Consider the following 15,138-nt stretch of genomic DNA (forward strand, 5'->3'; position numbering starts at 1 on the left):
CAGCATCGTTATCATTATCATCATCATTATCAGCATCATCATTATCATCATCATTATCATTATCATCATCATTATCATCATCATCATCATCAGCATCATTATCATTATCAGAATCATCATTATCAGCATCATTATCATCAGAATCAACATCATCAGCATCATTATTAGCATTGCATCATTATCGTCATTATCAGCATCATCATTATCAGCATCATTATCATCAGCAGCAGCACCAGCATCATTATCAGCATCAGCTTCATCATTAGCATCATCATCATCATTATCAGCATCCGTATTAATATCAGCCTCAGTATCAGTATCATCATCAGAATCAGCATCATTATCATTATCAGCATCATCATTATCAGCATCATTATCATTATCATCAGCATCATCATCATTATCATTATCAGCATCATTATCATTATCAGCATCATCATTATCATCATCATTATCATCATCATCATTATCAGCATCATTATCATTATCAGCAGCATCATTATCTGAAGCATCATTATCAGCATCATCATTATCAGCAGCATCATTATCAGCATCATTATTATTATAAGCATCATCATTATCAGCATCATTATAATTATTATCAGCATCATTATCAGCATCATCATTATCAGCATCATCATCATTATCATTATCAGCATCATTATCATTATCAGCATCATCATCATTATCAGCATCATCATTATCATCATCATCATTATCAGCATCATCATTATCAGCATCATCATCATTATCAGCATCATTATCATTATCAGCATCATCATTATCAGCAGCATCATTATCATTATCATCAGCAGCATCATTATCATTATCAGCATCATCATTATCATTATCAGCATCATCATTATCATCAGCATCATCATCATTATCATTATCAGCATCATCATTATCATTATCAGCATCATCATTATCATCAGCATCATCATCATTATCATTATCATCATTATCATTATCAGCAGCATCATTATCAGCATCATTATAAGCATTGCATCATCATCATCAGCATCATTATCATTATCTTTATCAGCAGCATCATTATCAGCATCATTATAAGCATTGCATCATCATTATCAGCATCATAATCATCTTATCATCATCATCATCATCATCATCATTATCAGCATCATCAGCATTAATATCAGCATCATCATTATCATCAACATCATTATCAGCATCATCAAAAAATTAATATCAGCATCATTTTCAGCATCAGTATTATTATCAGCATCAGCATTATTATCAGAATCAGCATCATCATCATTGTTAGCATTGCATCATCATCGTCATTATCAGCATCATCATTATCATCAGCAGCAGCACCAGCATCATTATCAGCATCAGCTTCATCATTAGCATCAGCATTATCATCATCATTATCAGCATCCGTATTAATATCAGCCTCAGTATCAGTATCATCATTATCATCAGAATCATCATTAGCATCAGCATCAGTATTAATATCAGCATCAGTATCATCAGCATCATTATCAGCATCAGTATTATTATCAGAATCAGCATTATCATCAGCATAATTTTCAACATCAGCATCTTTAGCATCATCATCAGCATCATATATGCACCAGCATCATCATCAGCAGCAGCATTTTCAGCATCAGCATCAGCAGCAGCATTTTCAGCATCAGCTTCATCATCATTATCAGCATCTGCATCATCATCATCATTATCAGCATCAGCTTCATCATCATCATCATCATTATCAGCATCATCATCATCATCATTAGCATCACTGCGCTTTCACCTCCACAGGACACTTCATATTCAGAAACATTGATCTGACTGCACTGAATAATGACTATTTTTTTCTGTAGCGCTGCTTATAGAGCAAATAGAATGTTTTCATAAATGATTGATGAATTTTGCAACATTGACACTATTATTGAACTGAATAGAATCAAATTTAATTAATTCCATTATTGATGAACATTGACACTGTTATTAAACTGAATTAATTGTCTATTTAGAGTGCTTTACATTTGAGTTTGTCTCATATTTGCTAAAGTTTGCCTCACTGATTCTGTTATTGTCCTGTTTATCTCTGTGAAGCTGCTGAAACCATCTGTACTTTATAAAGCGCTGTAGAAATAAATAAAGGTTGATCTGGACACTGACCGAAGGACCACACGTCAGATTTACTGCTGTATTTGCAGAAGTTGAAGACTTCCGGAGGAGACCATTTGACTGGGAACTTTGCTCCGGACGAACTCCAGTATTGATCATCCAGGACATACCTGCAGGAGAACAGACGGATGATCATAAAGGAAGCTGTGGCTCACATGATGTTAATGAGGGGTTTAGAGGAGCGAGCGTTCGCTGGCCATGTGTTCCTGGAAACCTTCCAAATCATGTGTGACAAAAAGTGTTGGGGGTAACGCATTACAAGTAACTAGTAAAGTAACGCATTACAAGTAACTTGAGTTACGTAATCCAATGACTTTTACAAATAACTAGTAAAGTAACGCATTACAAGTAACTTGAGTTACGTAATCCAATTACTTTTACAAATAACTAGTAAAGTAACGCATTACAAGTAACTTGAGTTACGTAATCCAATTACTTTTACAAGTAACTAGTAAAGTAATGCATTACAAGTAACTTGAGTTACGTAATCCAATTACTTTTACAAGTAACTAGTAAAGTAATGCATTAAAAGTAACTTGAGTTACTTAATCAGATTACTTTTTCAAGTAACTACTAAAATAAAGCATTACAAGTAACTTGAGTTACGTAATCAGATTACTTTTTCAAGTAACTACTAAAGTAACGCATTACAAGTAACTTGAGTTACGTAATCAGATTACTTTTTCAAGTAACTACTAAAGTAGCGCATTAAAAGTAACTTGAGTTACTTAATCAGATTACTTTTTCAAGTAACTACTAAAGTAAAGCATTACAAGTAACTTGAGTTATGTAATCAGATTACTTTTTCAAGTAACTACTAAAGTAACGCATTAAAAGTAACTTGAGTTACGTAATCAGATTACTTTTTCAAGTAACTACTAAAGTAGCGCATTAAAAGTAACTTGAGTTACGTACTCATATTACTTTTTCAAGTAACTAGTAAAGTAACGCACTACAAGTAACTTGAGTTACGTAATCAGATTACTTTTTCAAGTAACTAGAAAAGTAATGCATTACTTTTAAAATTTACAACAAAATATCTGATAAGACAAGTTACTTTAAACATTTTTTGACTGACAGCTCTCGTGCAAATTAGCAAGTGCAAATATGATGGTTATTGTAGTTCTAGACTAAATGTGAGCATTTATTCATCTCACTTGCACAATAAAGATTAAGTACTCCTCAAAATGAATAAAATCAGTCAAATGCTAAATCAGAATATATACAAACCTCCAATAATAATGCATTACATTTCAAAGTAACTTTCCCCAACACTGATGAGAAAGAATTATCAAATAATTGCTCTGTATTTCCCATTCTGACATTTAGACCAAGAAAGTCACAAGTGTATATTTCTGAACCATTTAGTCATCATTTCTAATCATGTCCACAGTTTGTGTTCATTTAGCCGGTGGCACAAACGTTTCCAGTGTGTGTTATTCTTTCAGTGTAAATGATTGAAGGCATTATGATATTATGGTCTGTTCATATACCTGGTCATCCCGAAGTCCGAGACCTTCACCACCAGAGAGCTGTTCACCAGACAATTCCTGGCCGCCTGATGGACACGGCAAAGAGACAGGACAGATATTTATAATGTTACAAACGATTCTCTCAAATAAATGCTGTTCTTCTGAACTAAAGAACAATGTGTGTGTTTGTGTGTGTGCGCGCACGTGTGTGTGTATTTGTTTTTGTGACATATGAGGACACAAATGTGTATAATGCCATGGGTATGACACAGGTATTACAGGAGAGGGTGAAATATGAGGACATTAGTTTTTATGAGAAAGTAAAAATGCAGAATGTTTCCTGTGATGGGTAGGTTTAGGGGCAGTGTGTGTGTGTGTGTGTGATGGGTAGGTTTAGGGGCAGTGTGTGTGTGTGTGTGTGTGTGATTGGTAGGTTTAAGGGCAGTGTGTGTGTGTGTGTGTGTGTGTGTGTGTGTGTGATGGGTAGGTTTAGGGGCTGTGTAGAGGGATAGAAAATACGGTTTGTACAGTATAAAAACCATTACGCCTATGGAGAGTTCCTAAACCGCATGTGTGTGTGAGTGTGCGAGTGTGCGTGTGTGTGAGTGTGCGTGCGTGTGAGAGGTTGCGTGTGTGTGAGTGTGCGTGTGTGTGTGCGCGTGTTCTGACCAGGTCTCTGTGGATGAACCCGTTCTGCTCCAGATGCTGCATGCCCTGGCTGATGTCGTGGCAGATGGCCAGCAGGTCCTGTGAGCCCAGAGCTCCTCTCCGCTGACGCAGATAGTTGAGCAGGCAGCCCAGCTCCATGAACTCCGTCACCAGATAGATCGGCCTCTGCTGCGTGCACACGCCATACAACTGCACCAGGTTACGGTGCGACAGTTTCCTGCGGGGACACACACACACACACACACACCGTGAGAGTCAGGTCCGAGTGTGTGTGGGGTCATGTTTTTGTGACATATGAGGACACAAATGTGTATAATGCCATGGGTATGACACAGGTATTACAGGAGAGGGTGAAATATGAGGACATTACCCATGGCCCCACTTTACAAAAGGCTTATAAATCACACAGGAGGAGTTTTTATGAGAAAGTAAAAATGCAGAATGTTTCCTGTGATGGGTAGGTTTAGGGGCAGTGTGTGTGTGTGATGGGTAGGTTTAGGGGAAGTGTAAGGGGATAGAAAATATGGTTTGTACAGTATAAAAACCATTACGCCTATGGAATGTCCCCATATGTCACAAACAAACGTGTGTGTGTGTGACTCCTACATCATGATCTTGGCTTCCTCTATGAAATCATCTTCAGTCATGGCTCCTTCCCTGACGGTTTTAATGGCCACTTTATGCTGCGCCCTCCATTTGCCGAGCCGCACCACTCCAAACTGCCCACAGCCCAGCTCCTTCATGAAGGTCAGCTCCGACGGGTTGATCTCCCATTTATCTAAACATCACACAGCAGGTCAGCTTTATTTCTATAGCCGCCTCAGCAGGAACATTACAGAGTTAATGATGCTAAATTCTGCTGTAAAGTTTGTCACACCATCATAATCAATGTGTGTATTCAGTGAGTGTTCAGAGTGTGTTCAGTGCTTTCAGTGTGTGTTCAGTGTGTGTTCAGTCCGTGTTCAGTGTGTGTTCAGTCCGCGTTCAGTGTGTGTTCAGAGTGTGTTCAGGGTGTGTTCAGAGTGTGTCCAGTCCGTGTTCAGTGTGTTCAGTGTGTTCAGTGCATGTTCAGTGCGTGTTCAGTGTGTTTAGAGTGTGTTCAGTCCGTGTTCAGAGTGTGTTCAGTGCGTGTTCAGTGTGTTCAATGTGTGTTCAGTGAGTGTTCAGTGTGTTCAGTGAGTGTTCAGTGTGTCCAGTGTGTGTTCAGTGAGTGTTCAGAGTGTGTTCAGAGTGTGTTCAGTGTGTGTTCAGTGAGTGTTCAGTGTGTCCAGTGTGTGTTCAGTAAGTGTTTAGAGTGTGTTCAGTGTGTGTTCAGTGTGTGTTCAGTGTGTGTTCAGTGTGTCCAGTGTATGTTCAGTGAGTGTCCAGTGTGTGTCCAGTGAGTCTAGCGTGTGTTCAGTGTGTTTTAGTGTGTCCAGTGAGTGTTCAGTGTGCGTTCAGCGTGTCCAGTGAGTGTTCAGTGTGTGTTCAGTGTGTGTTCAGTGTGTCCAGTGAGTGTCCAGTGTGTGTTCAGTGAGTGTTCAGTGTGTGTTCAGTGTGTCCAGTGAGTGTCCAGTGTGTGTTCAGTGTGTCCAGTGAGTGTTCAGTGTGTCCGGTGTGTGTTCAGTGTGTGTTCAGTGGGTGTTCAGTGTGTCCAGTGTGTGTCCATTGTGTGTTCAGTGTGTCCAGTGAGTGTTCAGTGTGTCCAGTGTGTGTTCAGTGAGTGTTCAGTGTGTGTTCAATGTGTTCAGTGAGTGTTCAGTGAGTGTTCAGAGTGTGTTCAGTGCTTGTTCAGAGTGTGTTCAGTGTATGTTCAGTGTGTTCATTGTGTTTAGCGAGTGTTCAGTGTGTCCAGCGTGTGTTCAGTGAGTGTTCAGTGTGTCCAGTGTGTGTTCAGTGTGTCCAGTGAGTGTTCAGTGAGTGTTCAGAGTGTGTTCAGAGTGTGTTCAGAGTGTGTTCAGTGTGTTCAGTGAGTGTTCAGTGTGTGTCCAATGAGTGTTCAGTGAGTGTTCAGTGAGTGTTCAGTGTGTGTTCAGTGAGTGTTTAGTGTGTGTTCAGTGAGTGTTCAGTGAGTGTTCAGTGGGTGTTCAGTGGGTGTTCAGTGTGTGTTCAGTGTGTGTTCAGTGAGTGTCCAGTGTGTGTCCAGTGTGTGTCCAGTGTGTGTCCAGTGTGTGTCCAGTGAGTGTTCAGTGAGTGTTCAGTGGGTGTTCAGTGTGTGTTCAGTGCGTGTTCAGTGGATGTTCAGTGTGTCTTCAGTGTGTGTTCCGTGGGTGTTCAGTGTGTGTTCAGTGTGTGTTCAGTGAGTGTTCAGCGAATGTTCAGCGAGTGTTTAGTGTGTGTTCAGTGAGTGTTCAGTGTGTCCTCAGTGTGTTCAGTGTGTCCAGAGAGTGTTCAGTGTGTGTTCAGTGAGTGTTCAGTGTGTCCAGTGAGTGTTCAGTGAGTGTTCAGTGTGTGTTCAGAGTGTGTTCAGAGTGTGTTCAGTGAGTGTTCAGTGTGTCCAGTGTGTGTCCAGTGTGTGTTCAGTGAGTGTTCAATGAGTGTCCAGTGTGTGTTCAGTGTGTTCAATGTGTCCAGTGAGTGTTCAGTGAGTGTTCAGTGTGTGTTCAGAGTGTGTTCAGTGAGTGTTCAGTGGGTGTTCAGTGGGTGTTCAGTGGGTGTTCAGTGTGTGTTCAGTGTGTGTTCAGTGAGTGTTCAGTGAGTGTTCAGTGTTTGTTCAGTGGGTGTTCAGTGTGTGTCCAGTGAGTGTTCAGTGAGTGTTCAGTGTGTGTTCAGAGTGTGTTCAGTGAGTGTTCAGTGTGTGTTTAGTGTGTGTTCAGTGTGTGTTCAGTGTGTGTTCAGTGAGTGTTCAGTGTGTCCAGTGAGTGTTCAGTGAGTGTTCAGTGTGTGTTCAGAGTGTGTTCAGTGAGTGTTCAGTGTGTGTTCAGTGAGTGTTCAGTGTGTCCAGTGTGTGTCCAGTGAGTGTTCAGCGTGTCCAGTGTGTGTTCAGTGAGTGTTCCGTGAGTTTTCAGTGTGTGTTCAGTGGGTGTTCAGTGAGTGTTCAGTGAGTGATCAGTGTGTGTTCAGTGTGTGCTCAGTGAGAGTTCAGTGTGTGTTCAGTGTGTGTTCAGTGTGTCCAGTGTGTGTCCAGTGAGTGTTCAGTGGGTGTTCAGTGTGTGTTCAGTGAGTGTTTAGAGTGTGTTCAGAGTGTGTTCAGTGTGTGTTCAGTGTGTGTTCAGTGTGTCCAGTGTATGTTCAGTGAGTGTCCAGTGTGTGTCCAGTGAGTCTAGCGTGTGTTCAGTGTGTTTTAGTGTGTCCAGTGAGTGTTCAGTGTGCGTTCAGCGTGTCCAGTGAGTGTTCAGTGTGTGTTCAGTGTGTGTTCAGTGTGTGTTCAGTGTGTCCAGTGTGTGTTCAGTGAGTGTTCAGTGTGTGTTCAGTGTGTCCAGTGAGTGTCCAGTGTGTGTTCAGTGTGTCCAGTGAGTGTTCAGTGTGTCCGGTGTGTGTTCAGTGTGTGTTCAGTGGGTGTTCAGTGTGTCCAGTGTGTGTCCATTATGTGTTCAGTGTGTCCAGTGAGTGTCCAGTGTGTGTTCAGTGTGTCCAGTGAGTGTTCAGTGTGTCCGGTGTGTGTTCAGTGTGTGTTCAGTGGGTGTTCAGTGTGTCCAGTGTGTGTCCATTGTGTGTTCAGTGTGTCCAGTGAGTGTTCAGTGTGTCCAGTGTGTGTTCAGTGAGTGTTCAGTGTGTGTTCAATGTGTTCAGTGAGTGTTCAGTGAGTGTTCAGAGTGTGTTCAGTGCTTGTTCAGAGTGTGTTCAGTGTATGTTCAGTGTGTTCATTGTGTTCAGCGAGTGTTCAGTGTGTCCAGCGTGTGTTCAGTGAGTGTTCAGTGTGTCCAGTGTGTGTTCAGTGTGTTCAGTGTGTCCAGTGAGTGTTCAGTGAGTGTTCAGTGTGTTCAGAGTGTGTTCAGTGTGTTCAGTGAGTGTTCAGTGTGTGTCCAGTGAGTGTTCAGTGAGTGTTCAGTGAGTGTTCAGTGTGTGTTCATTGAGTGTTTAGTGTGTGTTCAGTGAGTGTTCAGTGCGTGTTCAGTGAGTGTTCAGAGTGTGTCCAGTGTGTGTTCAGTGAGTGTTCAGAGTGTGTTCAGTGAGTGTTCAGTGTGTGTTCAGTGTGTGTTCAGTGAGTGTTCAGTGTGTGTCCAGTGTGTGTCCAGTGTGTGTCCAGTGAGTGTTCAGTGAGTGTTCAGTGAGTGTTCAGTGAGTGTTTAGTGTGTGTTCAGTGCGTGTTCAGTGGATGTTCAGTGTGTCTTCAGTGTGTGTTCCGTGGGTGTTCAGTGTGTGTTCAGTGTGTGTTCAGTGAGTGTTCAGCGAATGTTCAGCGAGTGTTTAGTGTGTGTTCAGTGAGTGTTCAGTGTGTCCTCAGTGTGTTCAGTGTGTCCAGAGAGTGTTCAGTGTGTGTTCAGTGAGGGTTCAGTGTGTCCAGTGAGTGTTCAGTGAGTGTTCAGTGTGTGTTCAGAGTGTGTTCAGAGTGTGTTCAGTGAGTGTTCAGTGTGTCCAGTGTGTGTCCAGTGTGTGTTCAGTGAGTGTTCAGTGTGTGTTCAGTGAGTGTTCAATGAGTGTCCAGTGTGTGTTCAGTGTGTTCAATGTGTCCAGTGAGTGTTCAGTGAGTGTTCAGTGTGTGTTCAGAGTGTGTTCAGTGAGTGTTCAGTGGGTGTTCAGTGGGTGTTCAGTGGGTGTTCAGTGTGTGTTCAGTGAGTGTTCAGTGAGTGTTCAGTGTTTGTTCAGTGGGTGTTCAGTGTGTGTTCAGTGTGTGTCCAGTGAGTGTTCAGTGAGTGTTCAGTGTGTGTTCAGAGTGTGTTCAGTGAGTGTTCAGTGTGTGTTTAGTGTGTGATCAGTGTGTGTTCAGTGTGTGTTCAGTGAGTGTTCAGTGTGTCCAGTGAGTGTTCAGTGAGTGTTCAGTGTGTGTTCAGAGTGTGTTCAGTGAGTGTTCAGTGTGTGTTCAGTGAGTGTTCAGTGTGTCCAGTGTGTGTCCAGTGAGTGTTCAGTGTGTCCAGTGTGTGTTCAGTGAGTGTTCCGTGAGTTTTCATTGTGTGTTCAGTGGGTGTTCAGTGAGTGTCCAGTGAGTGTTCAGTGAGTGTTCAGTGTGTGTTCAGAGTGTGTTCAGTGAGTGTTCAGTGTGTGTTCAGTGAGTGTTCAGTGTGTCCAGTGTGTGTCCAGTGAGTGTTCAGTGTGTCCAGTGTGTGTTCAGTGAGTGTTCCGTGAGTTTTCAGTGTGTGTTCAGTGGGTGTTCAGTGAGTGTTCAGCGAATGTTCAGCGAGTGTTTAGTGTGTGTTCAGTGAGTGTTCAGTGTGTCCTCAGTGTGTTCAGTGTGTCCAGAGAGTGTTCAGTGTGTGTTCAGTGAGGGTTCAGTGAGTGATCAGTGTGTGTTCAGTGAGTGTTCAGTGTGTGTTCAGTGAGTGTTCAGTGTGTCCAGTGTGTGTCCAGTGTGTGTTCAGTGAGTGTTCAGTGTGTGTTCAGTGAGTGTTCAATGAGTGTCCAGTGTGTGTTCAGTGTGTGTTCAGTGTTTTCAGTGAGTGTTCAGTGTGTGTTCAGTGAGTGTTCAGTGTGTGTTCAGTGAGTGTTCAGTGTGTGTTCAGTGTGTTCAGTGAGTGTTCAGTGTGTGTTCAGTGAGTGTTCAGTGTGTGTTCAGTGTGTTCAGTGAGTGTTCAGTGTGTGTTCAGTGAGTGTTCAGTGTGTCCAGTGTGTGTTCAGTCGGTGTTCAGTGGGTGTCCAGTGAGTGTTCAGTGGGTGTCCAGTGAGTGTTCAGTGTGTGTCCAGTGTGTGTCCAGTGTGTGTTAAGTGTGTGTCCAGTGCGTGTTCAGTGCGTTTTCAGTGAGTGTTCAGTGTGTGTCCAGTGAGTGTTCAGTGGGTGTTCAGTCGGTGTTCAGTGGGTGTCCAGTGAGTGTTCAGTGGGTGTCCAGTGAGTGTTCAGTGTGTGTCCAGTGAGTGTTCAGTGTGTGTCCAGTGTGTGTCCAGTGAGTGTTCAGTGCGTTTTCAGTGAGTGTTCAGTGAGTGTCCAGTGAGTGTTCAGTGAGTGTTCAGTGAGTGTCCAGTGAGTGTTCAGTGAGTGTTCAGTGTGTGTTCAGTGAGTGTCCAGTTAGTGTTCAGTGGGTGTCCAGTGAGTGTTCAGTGTGTGTCCAGTGAGTGTCCAGTGAGTGTCCAGTGTGTGTCCAGTGAGTGTTCAGTGAGTGTTCAGTGTGTGTTCAGTGAGTGTTCAGTGGGTGTTCAGTGTGTGTTCAGTGAGTGTTCAGTGAGTGTCCAGTGAGTGTCCAGTGAGTGTTCAGTGAGTGTCCAGTGAGTGTTCAGTGAGTGTCCAGTGAGTGTCCAGTGAGTGTCCAGTGAGTGTCCAGTGAGTGTTCAGTGTGTGTTCAGTGCATGTTCATAAGTAAAGTGTGCAAATCTATGCCTTTATTATTAATGTTTAGTTTTATTTCGTTCCTTTAGAGTGTGAGGGCCATAGTGTGTTACCGTAGCTGAATCCTGCTGTGGTTGGAGCTTCTCTCATCTGATCCCCGACAGCATGACGGAGTCTGGACACCAGCCCTCCTGCATTGTGTTTGTGGTACTCTATCAGTTCAGGGATGCTGCTGAAGACGTATTTCTCCGCCAGGTAAAACTGTTTTGGTGAGCTGTGAGTTTCTTTGATCTGGTAATGTCTGACTGTAGCTGCTCCGTCCCTGAAAAAGAGCCAAGGCTATAACTATAAACACACACTATCAGCATATCGTCATCAGTGTGTGTGTGTGTGTGTGTGTGTATGTGTGTTGGCATGTTTTTGTGACATATGAGGACACAAATGTGTATAATGCCATGGGTATGACACAGGTATTACAGGAGAGGGTGAAATATGAGGACATTACCCATGGCCCCACTTTACAAAAGGCTTATAAATCACACAGGAGGAGTTTTTATGAGAAAGTAAAAATGCAGAATGTTTCCTGTGTGTGTGTGTGTGTGTGTGTGTGTGTGTGTGTGTGTGTGTGTGTGTGTGTGTGTGATTGAGTGTGTGTGTGCGTGTGTGTGTGTGTGTGTGTGTGTGCGCATGTGTGTGTAAGAAGGGGATACGAAATACGGTTTGTAGAGTATAAAAACCATTACCCCTATGGAATGTCCCCACACGTCACAAAAACAAACGTGTGTGTATGTATGTGTGTGTGTGTGTGTGTGTGTGTGTGTGTGTGCGTGAGTCTCACCCTGTGTTCCTGGTGTACAGTGACACAGTGTATGTTCCTGTATTGCTGGACACTCGGACCATAAAACCCCCTTCTTTAGCCTAAACATATTATTAAAGTGTGTTTAAAACATACTGCTCTGAATGCACACGCGCACACGCGCACACGCGCACACACACACACACACACACACACACACACACGCACACACACGCTCACACGCACACACACACATACACACACACATATACAAACAAGCACACACACACACCTCTTTCCTGAGCTGCTCTTCAGCTTTGTTGCGATTCACATTTTTACAGAACCATCTGGAACAACAGAACACAAATAAACAACTGACATTTAAACATATGCATTCAAATAATCAGTTTGATTTTCATAAGGTAATTAATACTTTTAATCATAAAGGATGCATAAATTGATCAACAGTGACAGTAAAGACATTTATGGTACAAAAGATTCTATTTCAAATAAATGCTGTTCTTATGAACGTTCAATTCATCAAAGAATCCTGAGAAATTAAATGTAACAGTTTTCACAAAAATATGAAGCAGCACTACGGCACACACTCACGCTCACGCTCACCCTCACGCTCACCCTCACGCTCACGCTCACCCTCACCCTCACGCTCACCCTCACCCTCACGCTCACGCTCACGCTCACCCTCACGCTCACGCTCACGCTCACGCTCACCCTCACGCTCACCCTCACGCTCACGCTCACGCTCACCCTCACGCTCACCCTCACGCTCACCCTCACGCTCACGCACACGGTCACGCTCACGCTCACGCTCACGCTCACGCTCACGCTCACGCTCACCCTCACGCTCACCCTCACGCTCACGCTCACGCTCACCCTCACGCTCACGCTCACGCTCACGCTCACCCTCACCCTCACGCTCACGCTCACCCTCACCCTCACCCTCACGCTCACGCTCACCCTCACGCTCACCCTCACCCTCACGCTCACGCTCACCCTCACGCTCACGCTCACCCTCACGCTCACCCTCACGCTCACGCTCACCCTCACCCACACACTCACGCTCACCCTCACGCTCACCCTCACGCTCACCCTCACGCTCACCCTCACCCTCACGCTCACCGTCACCCTCACGCTCACGCTCACGCTCACCCTCACGCTCACGCTCACCCTCACCCTCACGCTCACCCTCACGCTCACCCTCACGCTCACGCTCACCCTCACCCTCACGCTCACGCTCACGCTCACCCTCACGCTCACGCACACACTCACGCTCACACTCACGCTCACCCTCACGCTCACCCTCACGCTCACGCTCACCCTCACGCTCACCCTCACGCTCACCCTCACGCTCACGCTCACGCTCACCCTCACCCTCACGCTCACCCTCACGCTCACCCTCACGCTCACACTCATGCTCATGCTCACACTCACGCTCACACTCACGCTCACACTCACGCTTACACTCACGCTCTCACACGCTCACACACACGCTCACACACATTCAAACTCACACTCACACACAGACACACGCTCACACTCACGCTCAAACACACACACATGAGTTGTGTAGTTTGATCTGACTCACATGAACTGCTCCAGTGTGTCTGACTCCTTCTCAGTCACGTAGTTGCTGGGGATGTAGCCCTCCTCTCTGCAAAGATCAAACATTACACGGGGAAAAAAATGGCGTTTGTGGGGTAAAATGTGTGTTATTTTGGCAAGTTTGCTGCTAAAATTGCCATTCCTGGGTCTATATATCCCATAATTGAGGTCGCCTCAACCCACGGACATGGAAAACAATCGGCGGGAAAGCCGCAGACTTGGCAACACAGTGCAGTTGAGTTCTGTTGACATTTATAACGTTATGCGTCGCTCCGCTGCTCTGATTGGTTGTCGGTCTGTCCAATCGAGGTCTTTCCTGGTTGGGTTGAAACACGCCCCATAATCACAGCCCAATGAGCATCAGACTCATATTCTGACTCGAGCTGAGGATGACCACGGCAGGGTAATCTGTCTGTTCCCCGAATTAATAAATAAAAACATCAAATCCATTCGACAGTTAAAACCTCATTAATGTCCAACAAATAAACAACAGATATAATACGGATGAACAATTGATAAAGCTTGGGTTGCTGAATATTCGATCCCTTTCTCCAAAAGCGCTTATTGGCAATGATGATTATAGATCATAACTTAGATGTGCTGTGCTTGACAGAAACCTGGCTAAAACCTGACGATTACATTACTTTAAATGAGTGCACCCCCCGAGATTATTGTTATAAACATGAGCCACGTCTGAAAGGTAAAGGGGGAGGTGTTGCTGTAATTTATAATAATATTTTCAGTATTACTCAGAAGTCTAGTTTCAAATATAATTCCTTTGAAGTTTTGGTGCTTTATGTAACGCTGTGTAGTGTAAATGATAAATCCCGTCTGACATTTGTGTTGGCTACTGTCTACAGGCCACCAGGGCACAATACAGACTTTATCAGAGAATTTGCTGGTTTTGTATCGGAGTTAGTATTAGCTGTAGATAAAGTACTAATTGTTGGTGATTTTAATATCCACGTAGACAATGAAAAAGACGCATTGGGATTGGCATTTAGAGACATTCTAAACTCTATTGGAGTTAGACAACACGTATCGGGACCCACTCATCGCCTTAATCATACTTTAGATCTAATAATGTCACATGGAATAAATGTTGATACTGTTAAAATTCTGCAGCAGAGCGATGACATCTCAGATCATTACCTAATATCATGTATACTTAATTTACCTAAGGCTGCAAAGCCATCCCCTCGCTTCAAATATGGCAGGACGATAACCGCTGCGACTAAAGATTGCTTTGTCCATAATCTTCCTCATCAGTTCCATCTCCTCAGCATTACAGATAGCCAAGAGGAACTTGATGCTGCAACAGAAACTAACTCATCAATTATTGAATCTTTTTATTAACTCTTATTTGAAAATAGTGCAACGCCGTGGTACAACGAGCACACTCGGGCCCTTAAATAAGCAGCCAGAAAAATGGAGAACAGCTGGAAGAAAACAACGCTGGAGGTTTTTCTCATTTTCACACTAGTATCATGTATACTTAATTTAGCTAAGGCTGCAAAGCCGTCAACTAAATACGGTAGAACTATACCGCTTCACTACAGTAAGTCAAGTGACCGCTTCACTACAGTAAGTCACGTGACCGCTTCACTACAGTAAGTCATTTCACCGCTTCACTACAGTAAATCACGTGACCGCTTCACTACAGTAAGTCACGCGACTGCTTCACTAGAGTAAGTCATTTCACCGCTTCACTACAGTAAGTCACGTGACCGCTTCACTACAGTAAGTCACGTGACCGCTTCACTACAGTAAATCACGTGACCGCTTCACTACAGTAAGTCACGCGACTGCTTCACTAGAGTAAGTCATTTCACCGCTTCACTACAGTAAGTCACGTGACCGCTTCACTACAGTAAGTCACGCGACCGCTTCACTACAGTAAGTCACACGACCGCTTCACTACAGTAAGTCACGTGACCGCTTCACTACAGTAAGTCACGCGACCGCTTCACTACAGTAAGTCACGCGACCGCTTCACTACAGTAAGTCACGTGACCGCTTCACTACAGTAAGTCACACGACCGCTTCACTACAGTAAGTCACACGACCGCTTCACTACAGTAAGT

General features: G+C 43.9%; 2 protein-coding genes across 2 annotated transcripts in view; one reads left to right on the top strand and one right to left on the bottom strand.

Moving 5' to 3' along the window:
- The window catches only part of tec (tec protein tyrosine kinase), a 68,941-nt gene that overhangs the window by 2,502 nt on the left and 51,301 nt on the right, over window positions 1–15,138 (bottom strand). Inside the window, exons 8-15 of the mRNA XM_067445374.1 lie at window positions 13,038–13,103; window positions 11,724–11,778; window positions 11,474–11,553; window positions 10,749–10,957; window positions 4,905–5,076; window positions 4,299–4,515; window positions 3,651–3,715; window positions 2,149–2,267 (exon numbers count right to left, since the gene is read on the bottom strand). Of these exons, the coding sequence (XP_067301475.1) occupies window positions 2,149–2,267; window positions 3,651–3,715; window positions 4,299–4,515; window positions 4,905–5,076; window positions 10,749–10,957; window positions 11,474–11,553; window positions 11,724–11,778; window positions 13,038–13,103 (983 nt within the window). The remainder of the gene's footprint in view (window positions 1–2,148; window positions 2,268–3,650; window positions 3,716–4,298; window positions 4,516–4,904; window positions 5,077–10,748; window positions 10,958–11,473; window positions 11,554–11,723; window positions 11,779–13,037; window positions 13,104–15,138) is intronic.
- LOC137078193 (serine/arginine-rich splicing factor 4-like) lies at window positions 11,895–13,032 on the top strand. Its single transcript, XM_067445299.1, has one exon. It carries the CDS (start codon window positions 12,016–12,018, stop codon window positions 13,030–13,032), a length of 1,017 nt encoding a protein of 338 aa, XP_067301400.1. The 5' UTR covers window positions 11,895–12,015.

This window comes from Pseudorasbora parva, chromosome 6 (genome assembly GCF_024679245.1).
Source record: "Pseudorasbora parva isolate DD20220531a chromosome 6, ASM2467924v1, whole genome shotgun sequence".
NCBI classification, from domain to species: domain Eukaryota; kingdom Metazoa; phylum Chordata; class Actinopteri; order Cypriniformes; family Gobionidae; genus Pseudorasbora; species Pseudorasbora parva.